The sequence below is a fragment of the Daphnia carinata genome, chromosome 2, assembly GCF_022539665.2.
Source record: "Daphnia carinata strain CSIRO-1 chromosome 2, CSIRO_AGI_Dcar_HiC_V3, whole genome shotgun sequence".
NCBI classification, from domain to species: domain Eukaryota; kingdom Metazoa; phylum Arthropoda; class Branchiopoda; order Diplostraca; family Daphniidae; genus Daphnia; species Daphnia carinata.
In genome coordinates, this window is record NC_081332.1 from 5,307,135 (window position 1) to 5,321,514 (window position 14,380).

At 40.6% G+C, this 14,380-nt stretch overlaps 4 protein-coding genes across 4 annotated transcripts; all 4 read left to right on the forward strand.

The window, feature by feature from the left end:
• The first annotated feature begins 585 nt into the window (after window positions 1-585).
• LOC130686628 (uncharacterized) lies at window positions 586-1,648 on the forward strand. The gene is made up of 2 exons (XM_057509760.2): window positions 586-762; window positions 856-1,648. The coding sequence occupies exons 1-2, from the start codon at window positions 632-634 to the stop codon at window positions 1,556-1,558; spliced, it is 834 nt and encodes a 277-aa protein (XP_057365743.1). The 5' UTR covers window positions 586-631; the 3' UTR covers window positions 1,559-1,648.
• A 1,974-nt stretch (window positions 1,649-3,622) lies between these two features.
• On the forward strand, window positions 3,623-6,464 carry LOC130687065 (solute carrier family 22 member 4-like). The gene is given in 12 exon segments (XM_057510231.2): window positions 3,623-3,923; window positions 3,985-4,079; window positions 4,082-4,203; window positions 4,268-4,371; window positions 4,432-4,586; window positions 4,663-4,831; window positions 4,908-5,177; window positions 5,243-5,329; window positions 5,411-5,538; window positions 5,618-5,799; window positions 5,866-6,002; window positions 6,063-6,464. Coding segments are annotated over 12 exon segments (1,731 nt in total). The 5' UTR covers window positions 3,623-3,726; the 3' UTR covers window positions 6,148-6,464.
• A 153-nt stretch (window positions 6,465-6,617) lies between these two features.
• Window positions 6,618-9,886, forward strand: LOC130686886 (solute carrier family 22 member 4-like). The gene is made up of 12 exons (XM_057510044.2): window positions 6,618-6,964; window positions 7,085-7,325; window positions 7,399-7,502; window positions 7,575-7,729; window positions 7,795-7,963; window positions 8,033-8,299; window positions 8,368-8,454; window positions 8,557-8,684; window positions 8,771-8,881; window positions 8,940-9,010; window positions 9,078-9,214; window positions 9,290-9,886. Exons 1-12 carry the CDS (start codon window positions 6,729-6,731, stop codon window positions 9,393-9,395), a joined length of 1,812 nt encoding a protein of 603 aa, XP_057366027.1. The 5' UTR covers window positions 6,618-6,728; the 3' UTR covers window positions 9,396-9,886.
• Window positions 9,887-10,050: 164 nt separating this feature from the next.
• On the forward strand, window positions 10,051-14,111 carry LOC130686895 (H(+)/Cl(-) exchange transporter 7-like). Its single transcript, XM_057510054.2, has 15 exons — window positions 10,051-10,311; window positions 10,368-10,478; window positions 10,541-10,739; window positions 10,808-11,061; window positions 11,131-11,308; window positions 11,371-11,502; window positions 11,567-11,726; window positions 11,792-11,933; window positions 11,999-12,092; window positions 12,156-12,325; window positions 12,395-12,574; window positions 12,655-13,038; window positions 13,104-13,187; window positions 13,257-13,337; window positions 13,408-14,111. The coding sequence occupies exons 1-15, from the start codon at window positions 10,156-10,158 to the stop codon at window positions 13,516-13,518; spliced, it is 2,436 nt and encodes an 811-aa protein (XP_057366037.1). The 5' UTR covers window positions 10,051-10,155; the 3' UTR covers window positions 13,519-14,111.
• Window positions 14,112-14,380: the final 269 nt, after the last annotated feature.

Consider the following 14,380-nt stretch of genomic DNA (forward strand, 5'->3'; position numbering starts at 1 on the left):
TTCATTTGCTCAACTGGTGTAATCTAGTATGGCATATAAAGGACAAAACGTGTTGACATTAACATTTTCCCCCATCCAAAGTGAAAGGCAGTTGCTTTCATTTAATTCTGTATACCTTTATGTTAAAATTCATCATGGTTTAGGCGAAGCGTCAGTTACTGCGTTTCTTTAAAATCGAGCTAATATTACATGAACAAGGCGGTGCTGCACCAAGGACGCGATGATTTTTCCATTTCCTGTTGAAAAGTACGTCAGTTGATCTAATACGAATCCATGGCATCAGCGATGGATGATTTCCGATGTTTGTGCAGCCTTCCTTGAGCAGAGATGACATTGTTAGAATACTAACACATGGACGCTGTTTTGGACTTATACCGTCATTAGACTTGCAATCACGAGTCCAAACTTTCACTTTGGTTTTTCTCGATTTCCTTGTCGTTGAGAAATAATGTCCGTTTGTCCGTTGAGTATATAAGGTTGCTTAGTTTAGTGGTTGACAAAGCATTCGTCAACACCAACGCAGAGCCCATCTGTCACTTAAAAGTAGCTTACCATTTTCATTCTGAAATACGAACACAAATCATTAAAAAAAATTTTTTTTGCAGGTACGTATCCTATGCAAACCTAAACGATGATGTCGTTTAACAAGAGTAGTATTGTGGCAACGCTCTTCGTTTGCTGGCAATTATTGCTACGGTCGGAAGCGATGCCGTACGGTGGAATGATGCCATCACCTCCTGTAGTGGATACCTCCCCGTGGATGTAAGAAATGCGTTATTATTTCCTTATGAGGTGCAGATTTTTCAGCGAATGCTTCATCACAGAAAATTTGGTGTTTTTGTTTGGTTTGTTTAGGCCTATTGCTAAACCTGATTACATGCGGTATGAGTCTTCGCGTAGTTACGAACCCCCTTACGGATCCCGAATTGTGCCTCTACAAACGGCCTTCGTATCCGCTCATTCATCAGTCGCCACTACGGAGAACCTTATTTCCACAATGCCTGAAATTCCTAGTTCCGCATCTTCTGGAGCCCCAGCCGCCGGATTGTGGGATCAATCAAATCCTGCACCAGAAGCTCCAGCCGCCGGGTTGTGGAACCAACAGAATCCTGCACCAGAAGCTCCAGCCGCCGGGTTGTGGGATCAGCCGAATCCTACATCCGAAGCCGCTGGTATTATTCCGCCTGTTTCGCATGAGTTGGCTTCAACAGGACCTTTCGCAGTGGTCCCTTATTGGATGAGATCATCCATCAATTCTGCAATGCCTCCATCTATTCCTGTTGCTGAACCAGCGATTGATGTTCCAGCAAACGAGTTTCCTCAGTCGGAAGGCTCCTGGGCTCTTTCACAACCATCTCCACCACCACCTCAATTGCAGAATGATAATGTCGAAACTAATGTGATTTTTAGCCCTGTCCAAGATTCGATTAGTCTCGTAGCAGAAGGACAGCCGCAAGACAACTGGCCAGAGACTCCGCGAATGGTGGCGGAGGCAGACAAACTACCTGCTTTACCACCAGCTACCTTTGGTCAATTTGCTGTTCAACCAGCCCGCTAAACGCATCCTTTATAAGTTTATATCTAACTACGGTTTTATTATAATTACTGTACATAAATTGCGAATCATAAATGAGCTCGTGAAACTGTATTCACGCGCATTTTTGAAAGAAACGTTCCGTCCTGTTAATGACCTAACAATGTGCATGCATATTGCAGGTACACACACATACACACACATATACGTATATATGTTTGTAGTTGATTGCATATGTTTTATGGGAAATTCTATAGCAATTGGTACTTGCATTTTATTATTATATAGCGGGCTTGAAACTAGAAAATAGTTTCATTGAACACCCCATTGCCAACAAGATCGTAAAGATAACATCATTCCTGGTTATTTTCTTCCCAGTCAGTGGTACAAACAATTTAGGATTGACGGCGTCGGCAAAGCATCTCCACTTCAACGAGATTATCACCTCCCCAACTAATTTGGCGTTCATGGTGTAATTAAGTTGACGTCAGAACTTGATTCAATAACGTTTCGTTTTCGAAGGCCGTAACAAGTTTGGCTTTTCCCATTTTTATTGAACATACCCCTAAAACTTGTTTATTATAAGAGGTTCAACCGTTGCTGTTGAGCATAAATCATTTAAAAATACGCAGGAGATTACATTTGGCTCTGTTTTCAGCCTTCCCAGATGACCGCCAGTTAATGATACCAAATTCTTGGTTTAACTTATTGACTTAAGAATGGTTATAACTCGTTGAATAGAACACTTTTCTCGAAATGATTTATCTAAATATTGTCATCTATTGTTGTGCATTATTTTCGTATGGTACACGTTTGGTTGAACTTGAATCATAAGAAAACTTCGAAATTGCAGATGACGTACTCGTCCCTTAAACACTGCCATTGAAGGGGAAAGATTCACTTCACCAAAACTGATAACTGAAAACTGGATGGAAAATCAATAAATGCAACTTCCTTATTTTTCAAAATGTGTGTTTAAATATTCACGTACGTAATTAATTTAGTAAGCTTTGAAACTTTTACTTAAATTTGACTACTCTGTGTGCCACAGCTGCTACGCTGCAAGTTCTCGTTAGGCACTCGGTAGCTGTTAGTGTGAATTGGAAACGTGGTGATGAAGTCATCATTTCAATCAAAAGAGAACTTTTACAACCCGATTGGCGTCACTTTCTACAAGAACTAGTCTCCGCCGCCAAAAACCGGCACATTCTGGTTATATTCAGGAAACAGAGTGGCAGTCGACATGTGCAAAGCCAGGGAAGTAAAACAAACATACCATTACCTTACAGGAGAAATAAAGAGGCTGTATTTCAGTTTAACTAACGACGTGTAGCTCTATTATCCCCATTATTCGCATCATATAAACTACTTTATGGTTCTAGCATAGTTGTAAGGATGTAGCGTTGCACAACAAAAAATTACCCCCCCCCTTCTTTAAAAAAAACAAAACATAAAAGGGGTTCCTGTTGATGCTGCTAGATGTAAACTAATGCGCACAAACAATTTAACGCAATGGTAACGATGAAACATTTTTGGCCAAAACGTGATAGAGACAAAATTATATTGCAATATAATGCCATAAAGTCTTTTTGAGGCGGTAGATTTTAATGCGACAGACGGATTGTTGCCGCAATTGCTTAGGAAGAATTTCTTTTTAACAATACTATCAGTTGGAGTTCATGAAGTACTAGATATTAATTATAGTTTGTGCTTTGATGCTAGTTGTAAAAGAAAATTTAAAACCTCTTCATCGGCTCTCGTCATTTATTACCCTTTTATTTGTCTCATTAAATGCTAGACGTCATGATGAAATGCTAAAGTGGTTAGCTTTTATGATAGATAATAATTTGGTGTACTATCGTTGCAGTCTCACTCATTTGTCCTTGCACAAGCAGGTTTTGCCTGTTCGTAAAAATAAAGCAGTGGATGCTTCACGAAAATGGGGTTTTTCTGTTACTGTGCAAATAGGATCAGTTGCTGTAGAACAAAATGGATGCCGAGAGCCATTAAATGTCAAGGTGACCGACACCAGTGTCAAATGCTTGAGGCACTTGTTGTTTCATAAGGATGTCAAAAAATATGAAGGCACAGAAGGTATGGTGCCAACTCATCACTCAAACGACCAGTCGTATATAAAAAGAGATGAGCTGTTTTCGATTGATAGTTAATCTGTTCGCCAATAAGCAGTGGCAATGAAGTCAGGCGAACGAGATGTTGCTTGCAGCAGCTCGAAAAGTGATGCAGCTTTTGATGCTGATGCTATTCTCGTTCATCTAGGCAGTACCGGTTGGTTTCAGTTTCGATTTTTCATCTGTCTCGCTTACGCTGTCCTTTTTCCAACGGCCACCATTCTTGTCTTCAATTTTACGGGGGCCACGCCGGCTCACAGGTATTTACGCTTTTCTGTTATGTTTCCACTATTGTATAAAAAAAAAAACGTTTGTCAAAAGATGTTTTGTAGATGGTTGTGACGATAGTATTAGTCCACAATATTTGGCGGAATGGATGGATGCAACTGTCATTATGGACCTGCATAGTAACGCGAAAAATGGCAATGTGAATTTCCCAAGTTCGCCATTTTGTCCGACTGTGCCAACATCACCACCAACGATGTCTGCAATGGCTGGATTTTCGATAAATCCATTTTCACTAGCACAATTGTAACTGATGTAATAATTTAATCATGGTTTTTCTCATTTTGTCATTAATTTCAAATTTCTCGTTGTACTTTAGTTTCTTTTAGTTTGCAAAGATTCTTGGAAACCCACGTTTGTTTCTTCTCTTACGATGGGAGGCATTATGGTCGGTGCATTTTTTCTCGGGCCTTTACCAGACATGTTTGTATTTACATCTAATTTAATCGAATACTTGTTTTGACGTATACGTATTTTGCACAGAATTGGACGCCGTAAATCTGTTTTAATTTTGAGTGTATGGATGAGTGTGTTTGGCATTGGATTATCATTCTCACGTAACTACGAAGAATTTGCCCTACTTCGCTTTCTTAACGGTATGGGTTGTATTGCTCTTATGCAAGCTCTGGCAATTTGGGGTTAGTATTTATTATTAAAAACTATACCATTGTTTAGCCATTACCATATATTAATATACTTGTTTAAAAATTATAGGTGTAGAAGCCATGGCATCAAAAGTGCGGGTCAAATTCATCTTCGTTATTTACTGTTTCCAGTCGCTAGGTAATTTGTTGACCGGTCTGCTGGCCTACCTTGTTCGCGACTGGGTTACGTTACAACTCTATCTTTTCGTCCCGATGACTGTGACCGTCACTTACTTCTTGTAAGTAAAACTGAAAGAAAAACATTGATCGGCTCTGTTCGAATGACTTTGCAACAGCTTCAGTCTTTGTTGACAGTGTGCTTCCGGAATCAACTCGATGGCTGACTGTCAAGAAAAGGTACGACGAAGCCAAGAAGATCTATGAGCGAGCAGCCCTGCTTAATAACAGGGAAATACCTCCGCATTTGTTGCTGATTCCGGTGGCTGATCCACTGGAATGTCTTGCAGTAGGAGGCAGTAGTCCTTCGTATAATAGTCCGGAAGACGCTAGCCCCTGGATATCCATATGGCATATTTTTAAAACACCCTGTTTGCTGAAGCGATTGCTGATCCTCTTTTGTACCTGGTAAATACGTATCTAAGTTTAAGTATTAACAAACGGTTTTATTGAATTTGTTTTTCATCAAATAGGGCGTCTGCTATGTTGTCTTATTACGGTCTGTCCTATTCAGCTTCGAACCTGTCTAATGATGTTCATCTTAACTTTATATTGACCATGTATGGCAAGTTTCAAAGCTAACCTATAACCGTCTCTGTCTTAGATTCCCATTTCATTGAGGATACGTAAATTATTTTCAGATTAGTAGAGATTCCTGCCTATGTGATTGGCATGTTTGCAGTGGATTTACTAGGACGAAGGTCGGTTATCAACATAACTTTAATGCTTGGAGGAACATCCTGTCTCCTAGCCGGTCTCGTGCCACATGGTAAAGAGAGCCTTAGTTGTTATCATTCCAGTATTGTTTTAGCCAGAAAATGAAAGTGCACTTTATGTTAACACTCTAGATCATTACGAATTAATTGTGGGCTTCTCGCTGGTCGGCAAGTTCTTTATTTCGATGCAGCTTGTGACAGTTAACGTGATTACTGCTGAATTATTTCCTACTGCTTCGCGGGGCCTCACCATCGGACTGTGTTCGACGATGGGAAAAATGGGCGGAATCTTTGCTCCAATTATGTCTGCAATGGTTAACCTCTCCGTTTCAGTCACCGAAAATACATAATAAATTAAATCAATTTCATCTGTTCAACAGGGTGCAGCAGACAGTAGCCTTCCTTACGTTCTTTTCGGAGGCATAAATCTCACTGTCGGAATGCTGAGTTTAATGCTACCAGAGACAAAAAATCTTCCGATACCAGCAACCATTCAGGACGCCAAAGACAGGGAACTGTAAGTAATCAATTTAAGCATTAGTTAGCAGCTAAATTAGCACGTTACTTTCTCACTAAGAAAAACACTTGATCCATTCGGATGCATCCGTAAAAGGCAACAACAAAGTACGATCGCATTGAATACGAGTACTAATTCCATCTGACAACCCCGCTACCCCATGCCCCCAATACGTAATGTAAAAACTATATAGCTCTTCGCATCGCTTGTTTTTAGTTTCCGTTCTCCAGTTATTTTGAAGTACGTCAAAATGTTAATCGTTTATAGGTTAAAAATGTTTGACCTAATAGAAAATGGATTGATTGCTTATAAGGAATCACGAGTGGCACTCTTAATTGCTTGCCCTGACATGCTTCCGTGGTTGCAGTGCCAAGATCCTTATTAAATATTAAGTAGGAAGTGCGAGGTGGCCGGTAGCAATAGTGTAACAAAAGTACGCGCATGTCTCTCCAAACTACTATTGGTACATGAAAAGAAAAAGACAATCTGAATCACCGAGATAAGCCATGTTTAGTATGCATGTATTTACAATGTATTGCGACGACTAAGTCGGGACCTTGTGATCACGCGCCGGCATTTCGGGTGGCCGGGCCACTAATAAATACTGCGACGAGTTTCGCCAACAGGACCTTTCGTGTTTTGGCTGGCTTGCCGCGTAGGACCCAGTTCTCGTCAAACACCCCGAGGAGAAGGACGTAAAGCAGTGCCAAACTCAAACGTTAGACGATGGGTGCTCCGAAGCCGATTGAAAATGAGAAGCCTCCAAATCAAGACGGATCACCATCTAACACTTCTGACGATGGCGACCCTGGCGATGCTTTTAACGCGGATATAATCTTCGGTCATTTAGGCAAAATGGGATGGTTTCAAATCAAGTACCTTTTTGGCATCGGATATGGCTTGCTGTTTCCAACGTCGTGTATCCTAATTTACGTCTTTGTGGGAGCCGTACCTGCTCACAGGTAACATTTTAAATTCAAAGAATATAAATAACGAATGAAATAGGAAATGCCTTGTACCACATATTTCTGCTGTTCTTTTTTATCCTTGGAATAATGTGTGCTCATTTTATGCGCGGACAGGTGTTTTGTTGAGGGTTGCGATGATCCAATTGACCCAGAGTACAAAGCCGATTGGTTAAACGGAACTGCCCTCAACAGTCTTCTTAAAACTCCTCGTGCATGGCGCTGTAGCTACCAGGATTTTGATATCATACCGAATGCTACCACCCCGGAGTGTGCATATCAAAATTACACGGCCAATGCCACCTGCCACAGCTGGATTTTCGACAAGTCTGTCTTTACAAGAACAATCGTTACTGACGTAAGATACAGTTGCCTATTTAAACATGCAAATATTGTACAAGTTAATTGAGTTCAAACATTTTTTTGCGCAGTACCTTCTCGTGTGCGGTGAATCATGGAAGATAACCTTTGGTTCGTTTATCACAATGTTGGGAATTTTATTGGGTGCTTTTTTCCTCGGTCCGTTGCCCGATTTGTAAGTACGCAGTTCCACGAAGGAACGTAGCGTAGCTTAGACATTTATTTTTCAATTATGAATCTTTTCCAGAATCGGACGACGCACGGCAGTTGTTGTACTGGGGACGTGGATGGCGGCCTTTGGCATAGGTTCGTGCTTCGCTCCCAATTTTGACGGGTTTGCAGCGCTTCGATTTCTTACGGGTATGGGAGGAGTTGCTGTATTACAAGCCCTCATTATTTGGGGTAAGAAAATTAAGAATTTTAGTATTTGAGAAAACATTTTCATGTGACATTCATGGTTTATGAAGGATTGGAAGCACAAGCTCCAGTAATGCGAATCAAATTCATTTGCCTCATCTATTGCTTTCAATCCATTGGAAATCTTATCAGCGGATTACTGGCATATTTTATCCGTGATTGGATAATATTGCAGCTGTGCCTTTTTGTGCCGATGGGATCAATGGTAGTTACCTATTTGTAAGTTCCATTCATGTTCTGTTATCTTCATTATGCATAGCTCCAATTGTTGACGATTTTCTTGATTAGCATTTTGCCTGAATCTACTCGTTGGCTGACGGTTAAGAAAAGATATCCTGAAGCCAAGGAAATCTATGAAAGAGCAGCAAAATTAAACAAGAAAATCATTCCTGCTTACTTGCTGGCCCTTCCTTCCGATGACTCTTCAAAAGCAACTGAAGCCGAAGGAGCCCCACCCGCTCCTGCTGCTCATGATTCAAATCCCCTGAGCTCAGCAGCACAAGTTTTAAAGACGGGAACTCTGCTGATACGTCTTCTAATCCTCTGCGCCACATGGTATATTCAGCGTGATTGAAATAATCGGACGAACTTTTGTCATTATCTTAATGTCATTATCTGTGTAGGCTTGCTCAGTTCTTGTGCTATTATGGGCTATCGTACGCTGCGTCCAATTTGTCCGCCGACGTTCATTTCAACTATATTTTAGTCATGTAAGTTAATTATAATTGAGCACATAAATTGTTAGCGGTACTTAGTAGCCATTTATCAGCTGTTAACCGACGGAAACTACAATCTCTTTTCGAAATTTGTAGATTGGTGGAAATTCCCGCTTACGTAAGTGGAATGTTTGCTTTGGATTACATTGGAAGAAGACTTGTCCTTAACTTCACGTTATTAGCTGGGGGATCGTTCTGTCTCGTAGCCGGATTAATTTCTAAAGGTAAATGAAATTTAAAAATATTATATCACTAACTTATTAATTGCTCTTTGTTATATATGATCATGCATTTTTTATTGTATATCCAGAGTACAGTACCGTTATTGTCGTATTTTCGCTCATGGGCAAATTCTGTACTTCAATGTTAACGGTAGCAAATAATGTCTTTACATTTGAGCTCTTTCCGACCGTTTCCCGAGGTATGAAGTCAAACAGGTCCAAATGAATGTTATATATTTAAAAAGAATTATTCCTTAGGTATAACCATCGCTTTGTGCTCTACGAGTGGAAAAGTTGGAGCTATTATTGCCCCATACATTGCAGCTATGGTAAAAAGAAATTTTAGTTTAAAAATGTACTATACAAAATAGTCGAAGTTTCTTGTCTTTTTTATAGGGAGTGGTGAACCGCAGTCTTCCTTACGTTATTTTTGGGGCTATCAGTTTGATTATTGGAGTTTTTACTTTGTTGCTACCAGAAACGAAAGGTCTTCCTATTCCATCTACCATCCAACAGGCTATTGATTTGGACAGGTGCGTTGTTCGTATTGCCAAATCTATTTCTATTCGTGATAAAGGACGCTTTAACGAATTTACCTTCCATTTCAGTACGAAATTTAGTATTGCAGCATTGTGTCGTAAACGGAATCCCTGCTGCCGTGCAAAGGGAGCAGCCTCGACTGAAGCTAGCAGCAATTCCGATGCTACCTTATAGCTTTCTCGACTTCGCCTAGAGGATCTTATGATTTCAGGACATTTTTTCTTACATCACAAAATTGATTAAACTGTAAAAACGTAGTTAATTGTGATCGCTTTATATCGACTGCATTATGTACTGTTAAATAACTTTTAACAATTCTTCAAATTTCTTCACATTTGCTTTGAAACGAATTCGAACTAGTTGTCATAGTTGTTGAATGTGGACGTCCTGAGAAACTGCGGGTCAAACTTCTTACAAAAAATGGGGTCAAGCGCTGTTAACAACGCATTCAAACGGACGTTTCCTTTTTGTTCATTTGTTTTTATCTTATAAGATTGTTTAAACGGTATATTAGTGCTGTCACAAGGCGCAGTGCCTCCATTAAATATTTGTTTTCAGTGGAGTCATTGATTGAAATGTTAATATCTGCCCCTTTCTGTTGCACAACGTAATGTTCCATATAAGTTGTTTTCCTCTCGTCAATAATATAACACAAACGCGTTAAACTAGTCTTACTAGAAGAATAGTTGGCCAAGGGCTAAGAGCAGCCAAAGATGGCCCAATTGAACGAATCACACAATCACACATTCACACGGCCAACGGTCAATGCACATCCTGGCACATTTTCGGTTGCTAGTGCGGCCCTAAATAATTCGAGTATTTGCTTATTTCGTTTGATCTGTGATCCGCTTGCGTCTGACATTTGCTGTTCTCCCTGTTGCTGTCTGGCTGTTAAGAAAAAGTGGGTGTCTGATGCACGTGTTCGTGCTAAGAAATGGATACTGAAACTGAAACCTTAATGAATGGCCAGCGTTTGAAACCCAATCAAGGTTTGCCCTCGAATAGTGCTGATGGTGCTATAATTTATGATTCGTCGCATTTTCAGCTACGAAGTCGAGATCGACATGTCAGTTATGGAAGCATCAATGGAGTACGAAGTCGTAAAATTTTGTCCAGATGTTTAATTTATGTAAAAAAAATTTACAGGCAGTTCCTCTACCGGAAAATAATCGAGAACCAGAAATGCCTGGAAGGCAAAGTGTTACGTTTAGAAGACTTCCACCAGAAATGCTAACCACACTTTCATCGCAGTTTGAAGTATATCAATTTAGTTTCCTAATACTATAATGTTTTACAAGAAGCAACATTTTGTGTGATAGAGCTTAGATTATGAACCATGGGAAAGTAGAGTATTTAAAGAAGAATACTCCAAAAAAACTCCATCTTCCCTAACAAAGCAAGGGGTCACTCGATGGATTGTTGTATTTTTTATTGGAGTTTGTACTGCACTAATTGCCTGCGCAATTGACATATGTGTAGTTGAAATCACAAAACTCAAATATGGATTTTTGAAGAAATGTAAGATAGCCATATGGTAAACAAACAAAAAATCCTGGTATGTTGCTAATAATATTCTTTCTTTACAGATATTGATAAGTGTGTTACTGAAAATTGTCTGTACATTCCATACCTACAATGGTTGGGTATTAGTTGTGGTTTTGCTTTAATTGCGTCATTGTTGGTCACATATGGCGAACCAGTGGCTGCAGGCAGTGGCATTCCGTTAGTTAAATGTTATTTAAATGGTATTAATGTACATCGTTTACATCGGCTGAAAACTCTGTTCGTCAAAGCAGCCGGTGTAACATGTTCTGTGTTAGGTGGTTTAGCCGTAGGAAAGGTATGTATGCATTCACGTAACGTGAATAACTTACAGTGACATGGTTACAAATTCACGTTAATATTATAGGAAGGTCCTATGGTTCATTCTGGTGCGGCTGTAGCTGCTGGATTATCGCAAGGAAAAACTACCTCTTTAGGTTTCGATTTTGGAATTTTAAAAGAGTTTCGCTGTGATCAAGAAAAGCGCGATTTTGTAACCGGGGGTGCGGCAGCTGGTGTTGCTGCTGCTTTCGGGGCACCAGTTGGTAATATTTATAATATCTTCACATTTACTTGTCGATTATAATAATACGATATATTACCACAGGGGGTGTATTATTTAGTCTTGAAGAGGGTTCAAGTTTTTGGAACCAAAATATGACTTGGAGAATATTTTTTTGTTCAATGGTATCTGCATTCACGTTGAATGTTGTTCTCAGCGCATATCATGGCCAAATAGGTATTACCTGTTTCCTGGTTTGAAATCTTTCAAAAGACTTACCTTTTTTCTATTGTCTTTAAAGGTCAGTTAGCTTATGACGGATTGCTCAACTTCGGAAAGTTCCCAGACATTCCTTTTACTTTGTTGGAATTACCCATTTTTATAGGAATGGGCATCATTGGAGGACTCATTGGGGCACTTTTCAATCAGATGAATTATCATATAAGTGTTTTTCGCCGACGGTAATCTAAAGAAAAAACGACCGTTGTCGTTCCTGTCTTTAATATTATACCTTTTCTATCACTAGATTTATATTTAGCCGTTGGGCGAAAGTCTTGGAAGTAATTGTTGTTTGCTGTGTCACCGTCACCGCTGGCTTCGTAATGATTTATTGTGTAAATGATTGCAAACCACTTGGTGCAAAAGACGATATCGATTTCCCAATCCAGGTAGGCTACAGAGTCTGAATCAAACTAACCCACCAATCTCACCTAAGTCGTTTTGTTTTCCACAGATGTTTTGCGAAGACGGCCAATTCAATGCAGTAGCTGCGATGTGGTTCCAAACGCCTGAAGCTAGCGTGCGTGCCCTGTTTCACGACCAACCAGGTCTGGTAAATCTTTAGTAAATCAAATGGAATGAGGAGTTATAATACGTTTTGAAATATGCAGGCACACACAATCCGTTGTCGGTAGGATTATTTTTTATAACTTATGTTTTCCTTGCGTGCTGGACGTACGGACTCAGCATTTCAAGCGGGATCTTTATTCCGGCCCTCCTCTCCGGTGCAGCTTGGGGCCGCCTGGTCGGCCTTGGTCTCTATCGATTAACCGAAGGAGCTGTAAGCTTTGGCGGAAAACCAATCTTAAATCTATGACAGTTCCTAATAATTTCTGTCCCTTTTATGCAGGCATGGGCAGATCCCGGAAAATATGCTTTAATCGGTGCAGCTTCACAGCTGGGCGGAATAGCCAGAGTTACACTCTCATTGGCTGTGATTCTAATCGAAACAACAGGAAATCTCTCACTCGGATTAGGTCTCATGCTTACTTTATTAACAGCTAAGCTTGTAGGAGATTGCTTTAACGCGGTTTGTAGCTTAAAAGATTCATTTTATGGCGTGTGACGCTTAATTAAAATTGCTTTGACGGATTTTCTTTATTTCTACAGGGAATATACGACATGAATGTGCAATTAGCTGGACTGCCAATGTTGCCATGGTCATCGCCTCCTCTCTGCCACGGCACACAGGCTCGCGATATCATGAGCAAGCCTGTTGTTGTTCTCAAGGAAGTCGAGCGTGTGTCTACTATCCTGAGCGTGTTGGAAGAAACCCGCCATCAAGGATTCCCAGTGATATTCGAAGATCGGTTTGCTGGTCCGCAGGGCAAGCAGACCAGCTTCGGGATGTTGCGCGGATTGATCCTAAGGAGCCAACTGAAAATCCTGCTTAAAGAAAAAGCATTCTGTTCTTCGCCAACAGGAAGCGCATCTCAGCCTCCAGTGTCTCTTGAGACATTCCGTATGTATTATCCACGCTACCCTACGTTCCAGGTAAATCAATCCTACATGGTAAGTCTCGTTTGAATTAATGCCTAATGCTAAAAAAAAAATTGTAGGGTATGCATTTCACTGAGGAGGAACGATCTTCATATTTGGATTTACGTCCCTACTTGAATCCGACGCCTTACACAGTCCCTTTGGTAATTACTTGTAGCACTACTGTAGATGCAAAGGCTTTATTTAATAGTCAATCTTTAACCCTTCGCTAGCACGCGTCACTGCCTCGCACTTTTCAGCTCTTCCGAGCTCTTGGACTTCGGCACTTGATCGTTACCGATGATAATAATGAGGTGATTATATGCCAGGCCAATGTCATTGCAAATAAAATCATGCGATGTTTTCTTGTATTTACCGTCGTAGGTTGTTGGCATGATAACGCGTAAGACTTTGGCCCGTTATCGAGCTCGAATCTGCTGTGGAACAATTGACTTTGTCGAGCTTCCGTTAGGCGGTCATGGCGTTCAACTGTGATCGTGATATTAATTTTCTTTTGGCCCTAATAGGACCTTGATCCCAACGCTTCGTTTCAACGATAACACACACAATTCGGTTGATTACGTAATAGTTTAGTCCACTCCCCTCCCCTCCCCGTTCTCCAGCTATCCCCCTGTATTGGAAAATACCCTCTAGTCCTTTTAAAAACAAACGTATCATTCCGATCGTAAAGCTAAAATGTGATTTCACCTCGAGCTTCTTCCTTTTTCGTTGAAAGTCGAGGGAGCACGGTCTGTTGTGTTTTTGTTTGTTTTTTATCGTCTTGTTTTCGTTATTTTTCAGTTGTCTCCTTTCGCAATCTTACATTTTAGGTGGTAGCAGTAGCTTATAGTTTTATCTCAGGTTGCTTTTTGTTCAGAATATTGGCCTTGAATCAAGAATGGTTCTTTCCCCAATCCCACCGATGTCTTTCCGCCAACGTCTATTCCGAGTATTCTTCGCGTTTGACGGACAAAAAATAGCCTTGCAGAGTTGCCCCATGATGGATTGCTAACGATTTACTATTTTATAAGCCAACTAGATGTTAGCGTTCATAAATAATATACGCGATGTTGCGTAGAGACCTTGAATTCCTCCTTTGCTCTAGATTTCGTCACCCTAGCAACCGGTACATCGCAAAAATTATTGTGGCGTGCAGGATCATCTGTTGTGCCTTACGAATGGAACTTGTCTCTTTGTTTTTCTTTTTATGCCAGGAATTGCCCGTCGCGTGAGACTGTGTGGAATCAGGTCAGTAGGGGATTTCCAGTTCCAGCCGGTTCAAGCCGCCGAAGCTCGAGCGTTTGGGACTTAGACGGCCCCAATGCACCCAGAATACAACTCGTCTGTAAGTTGGCTC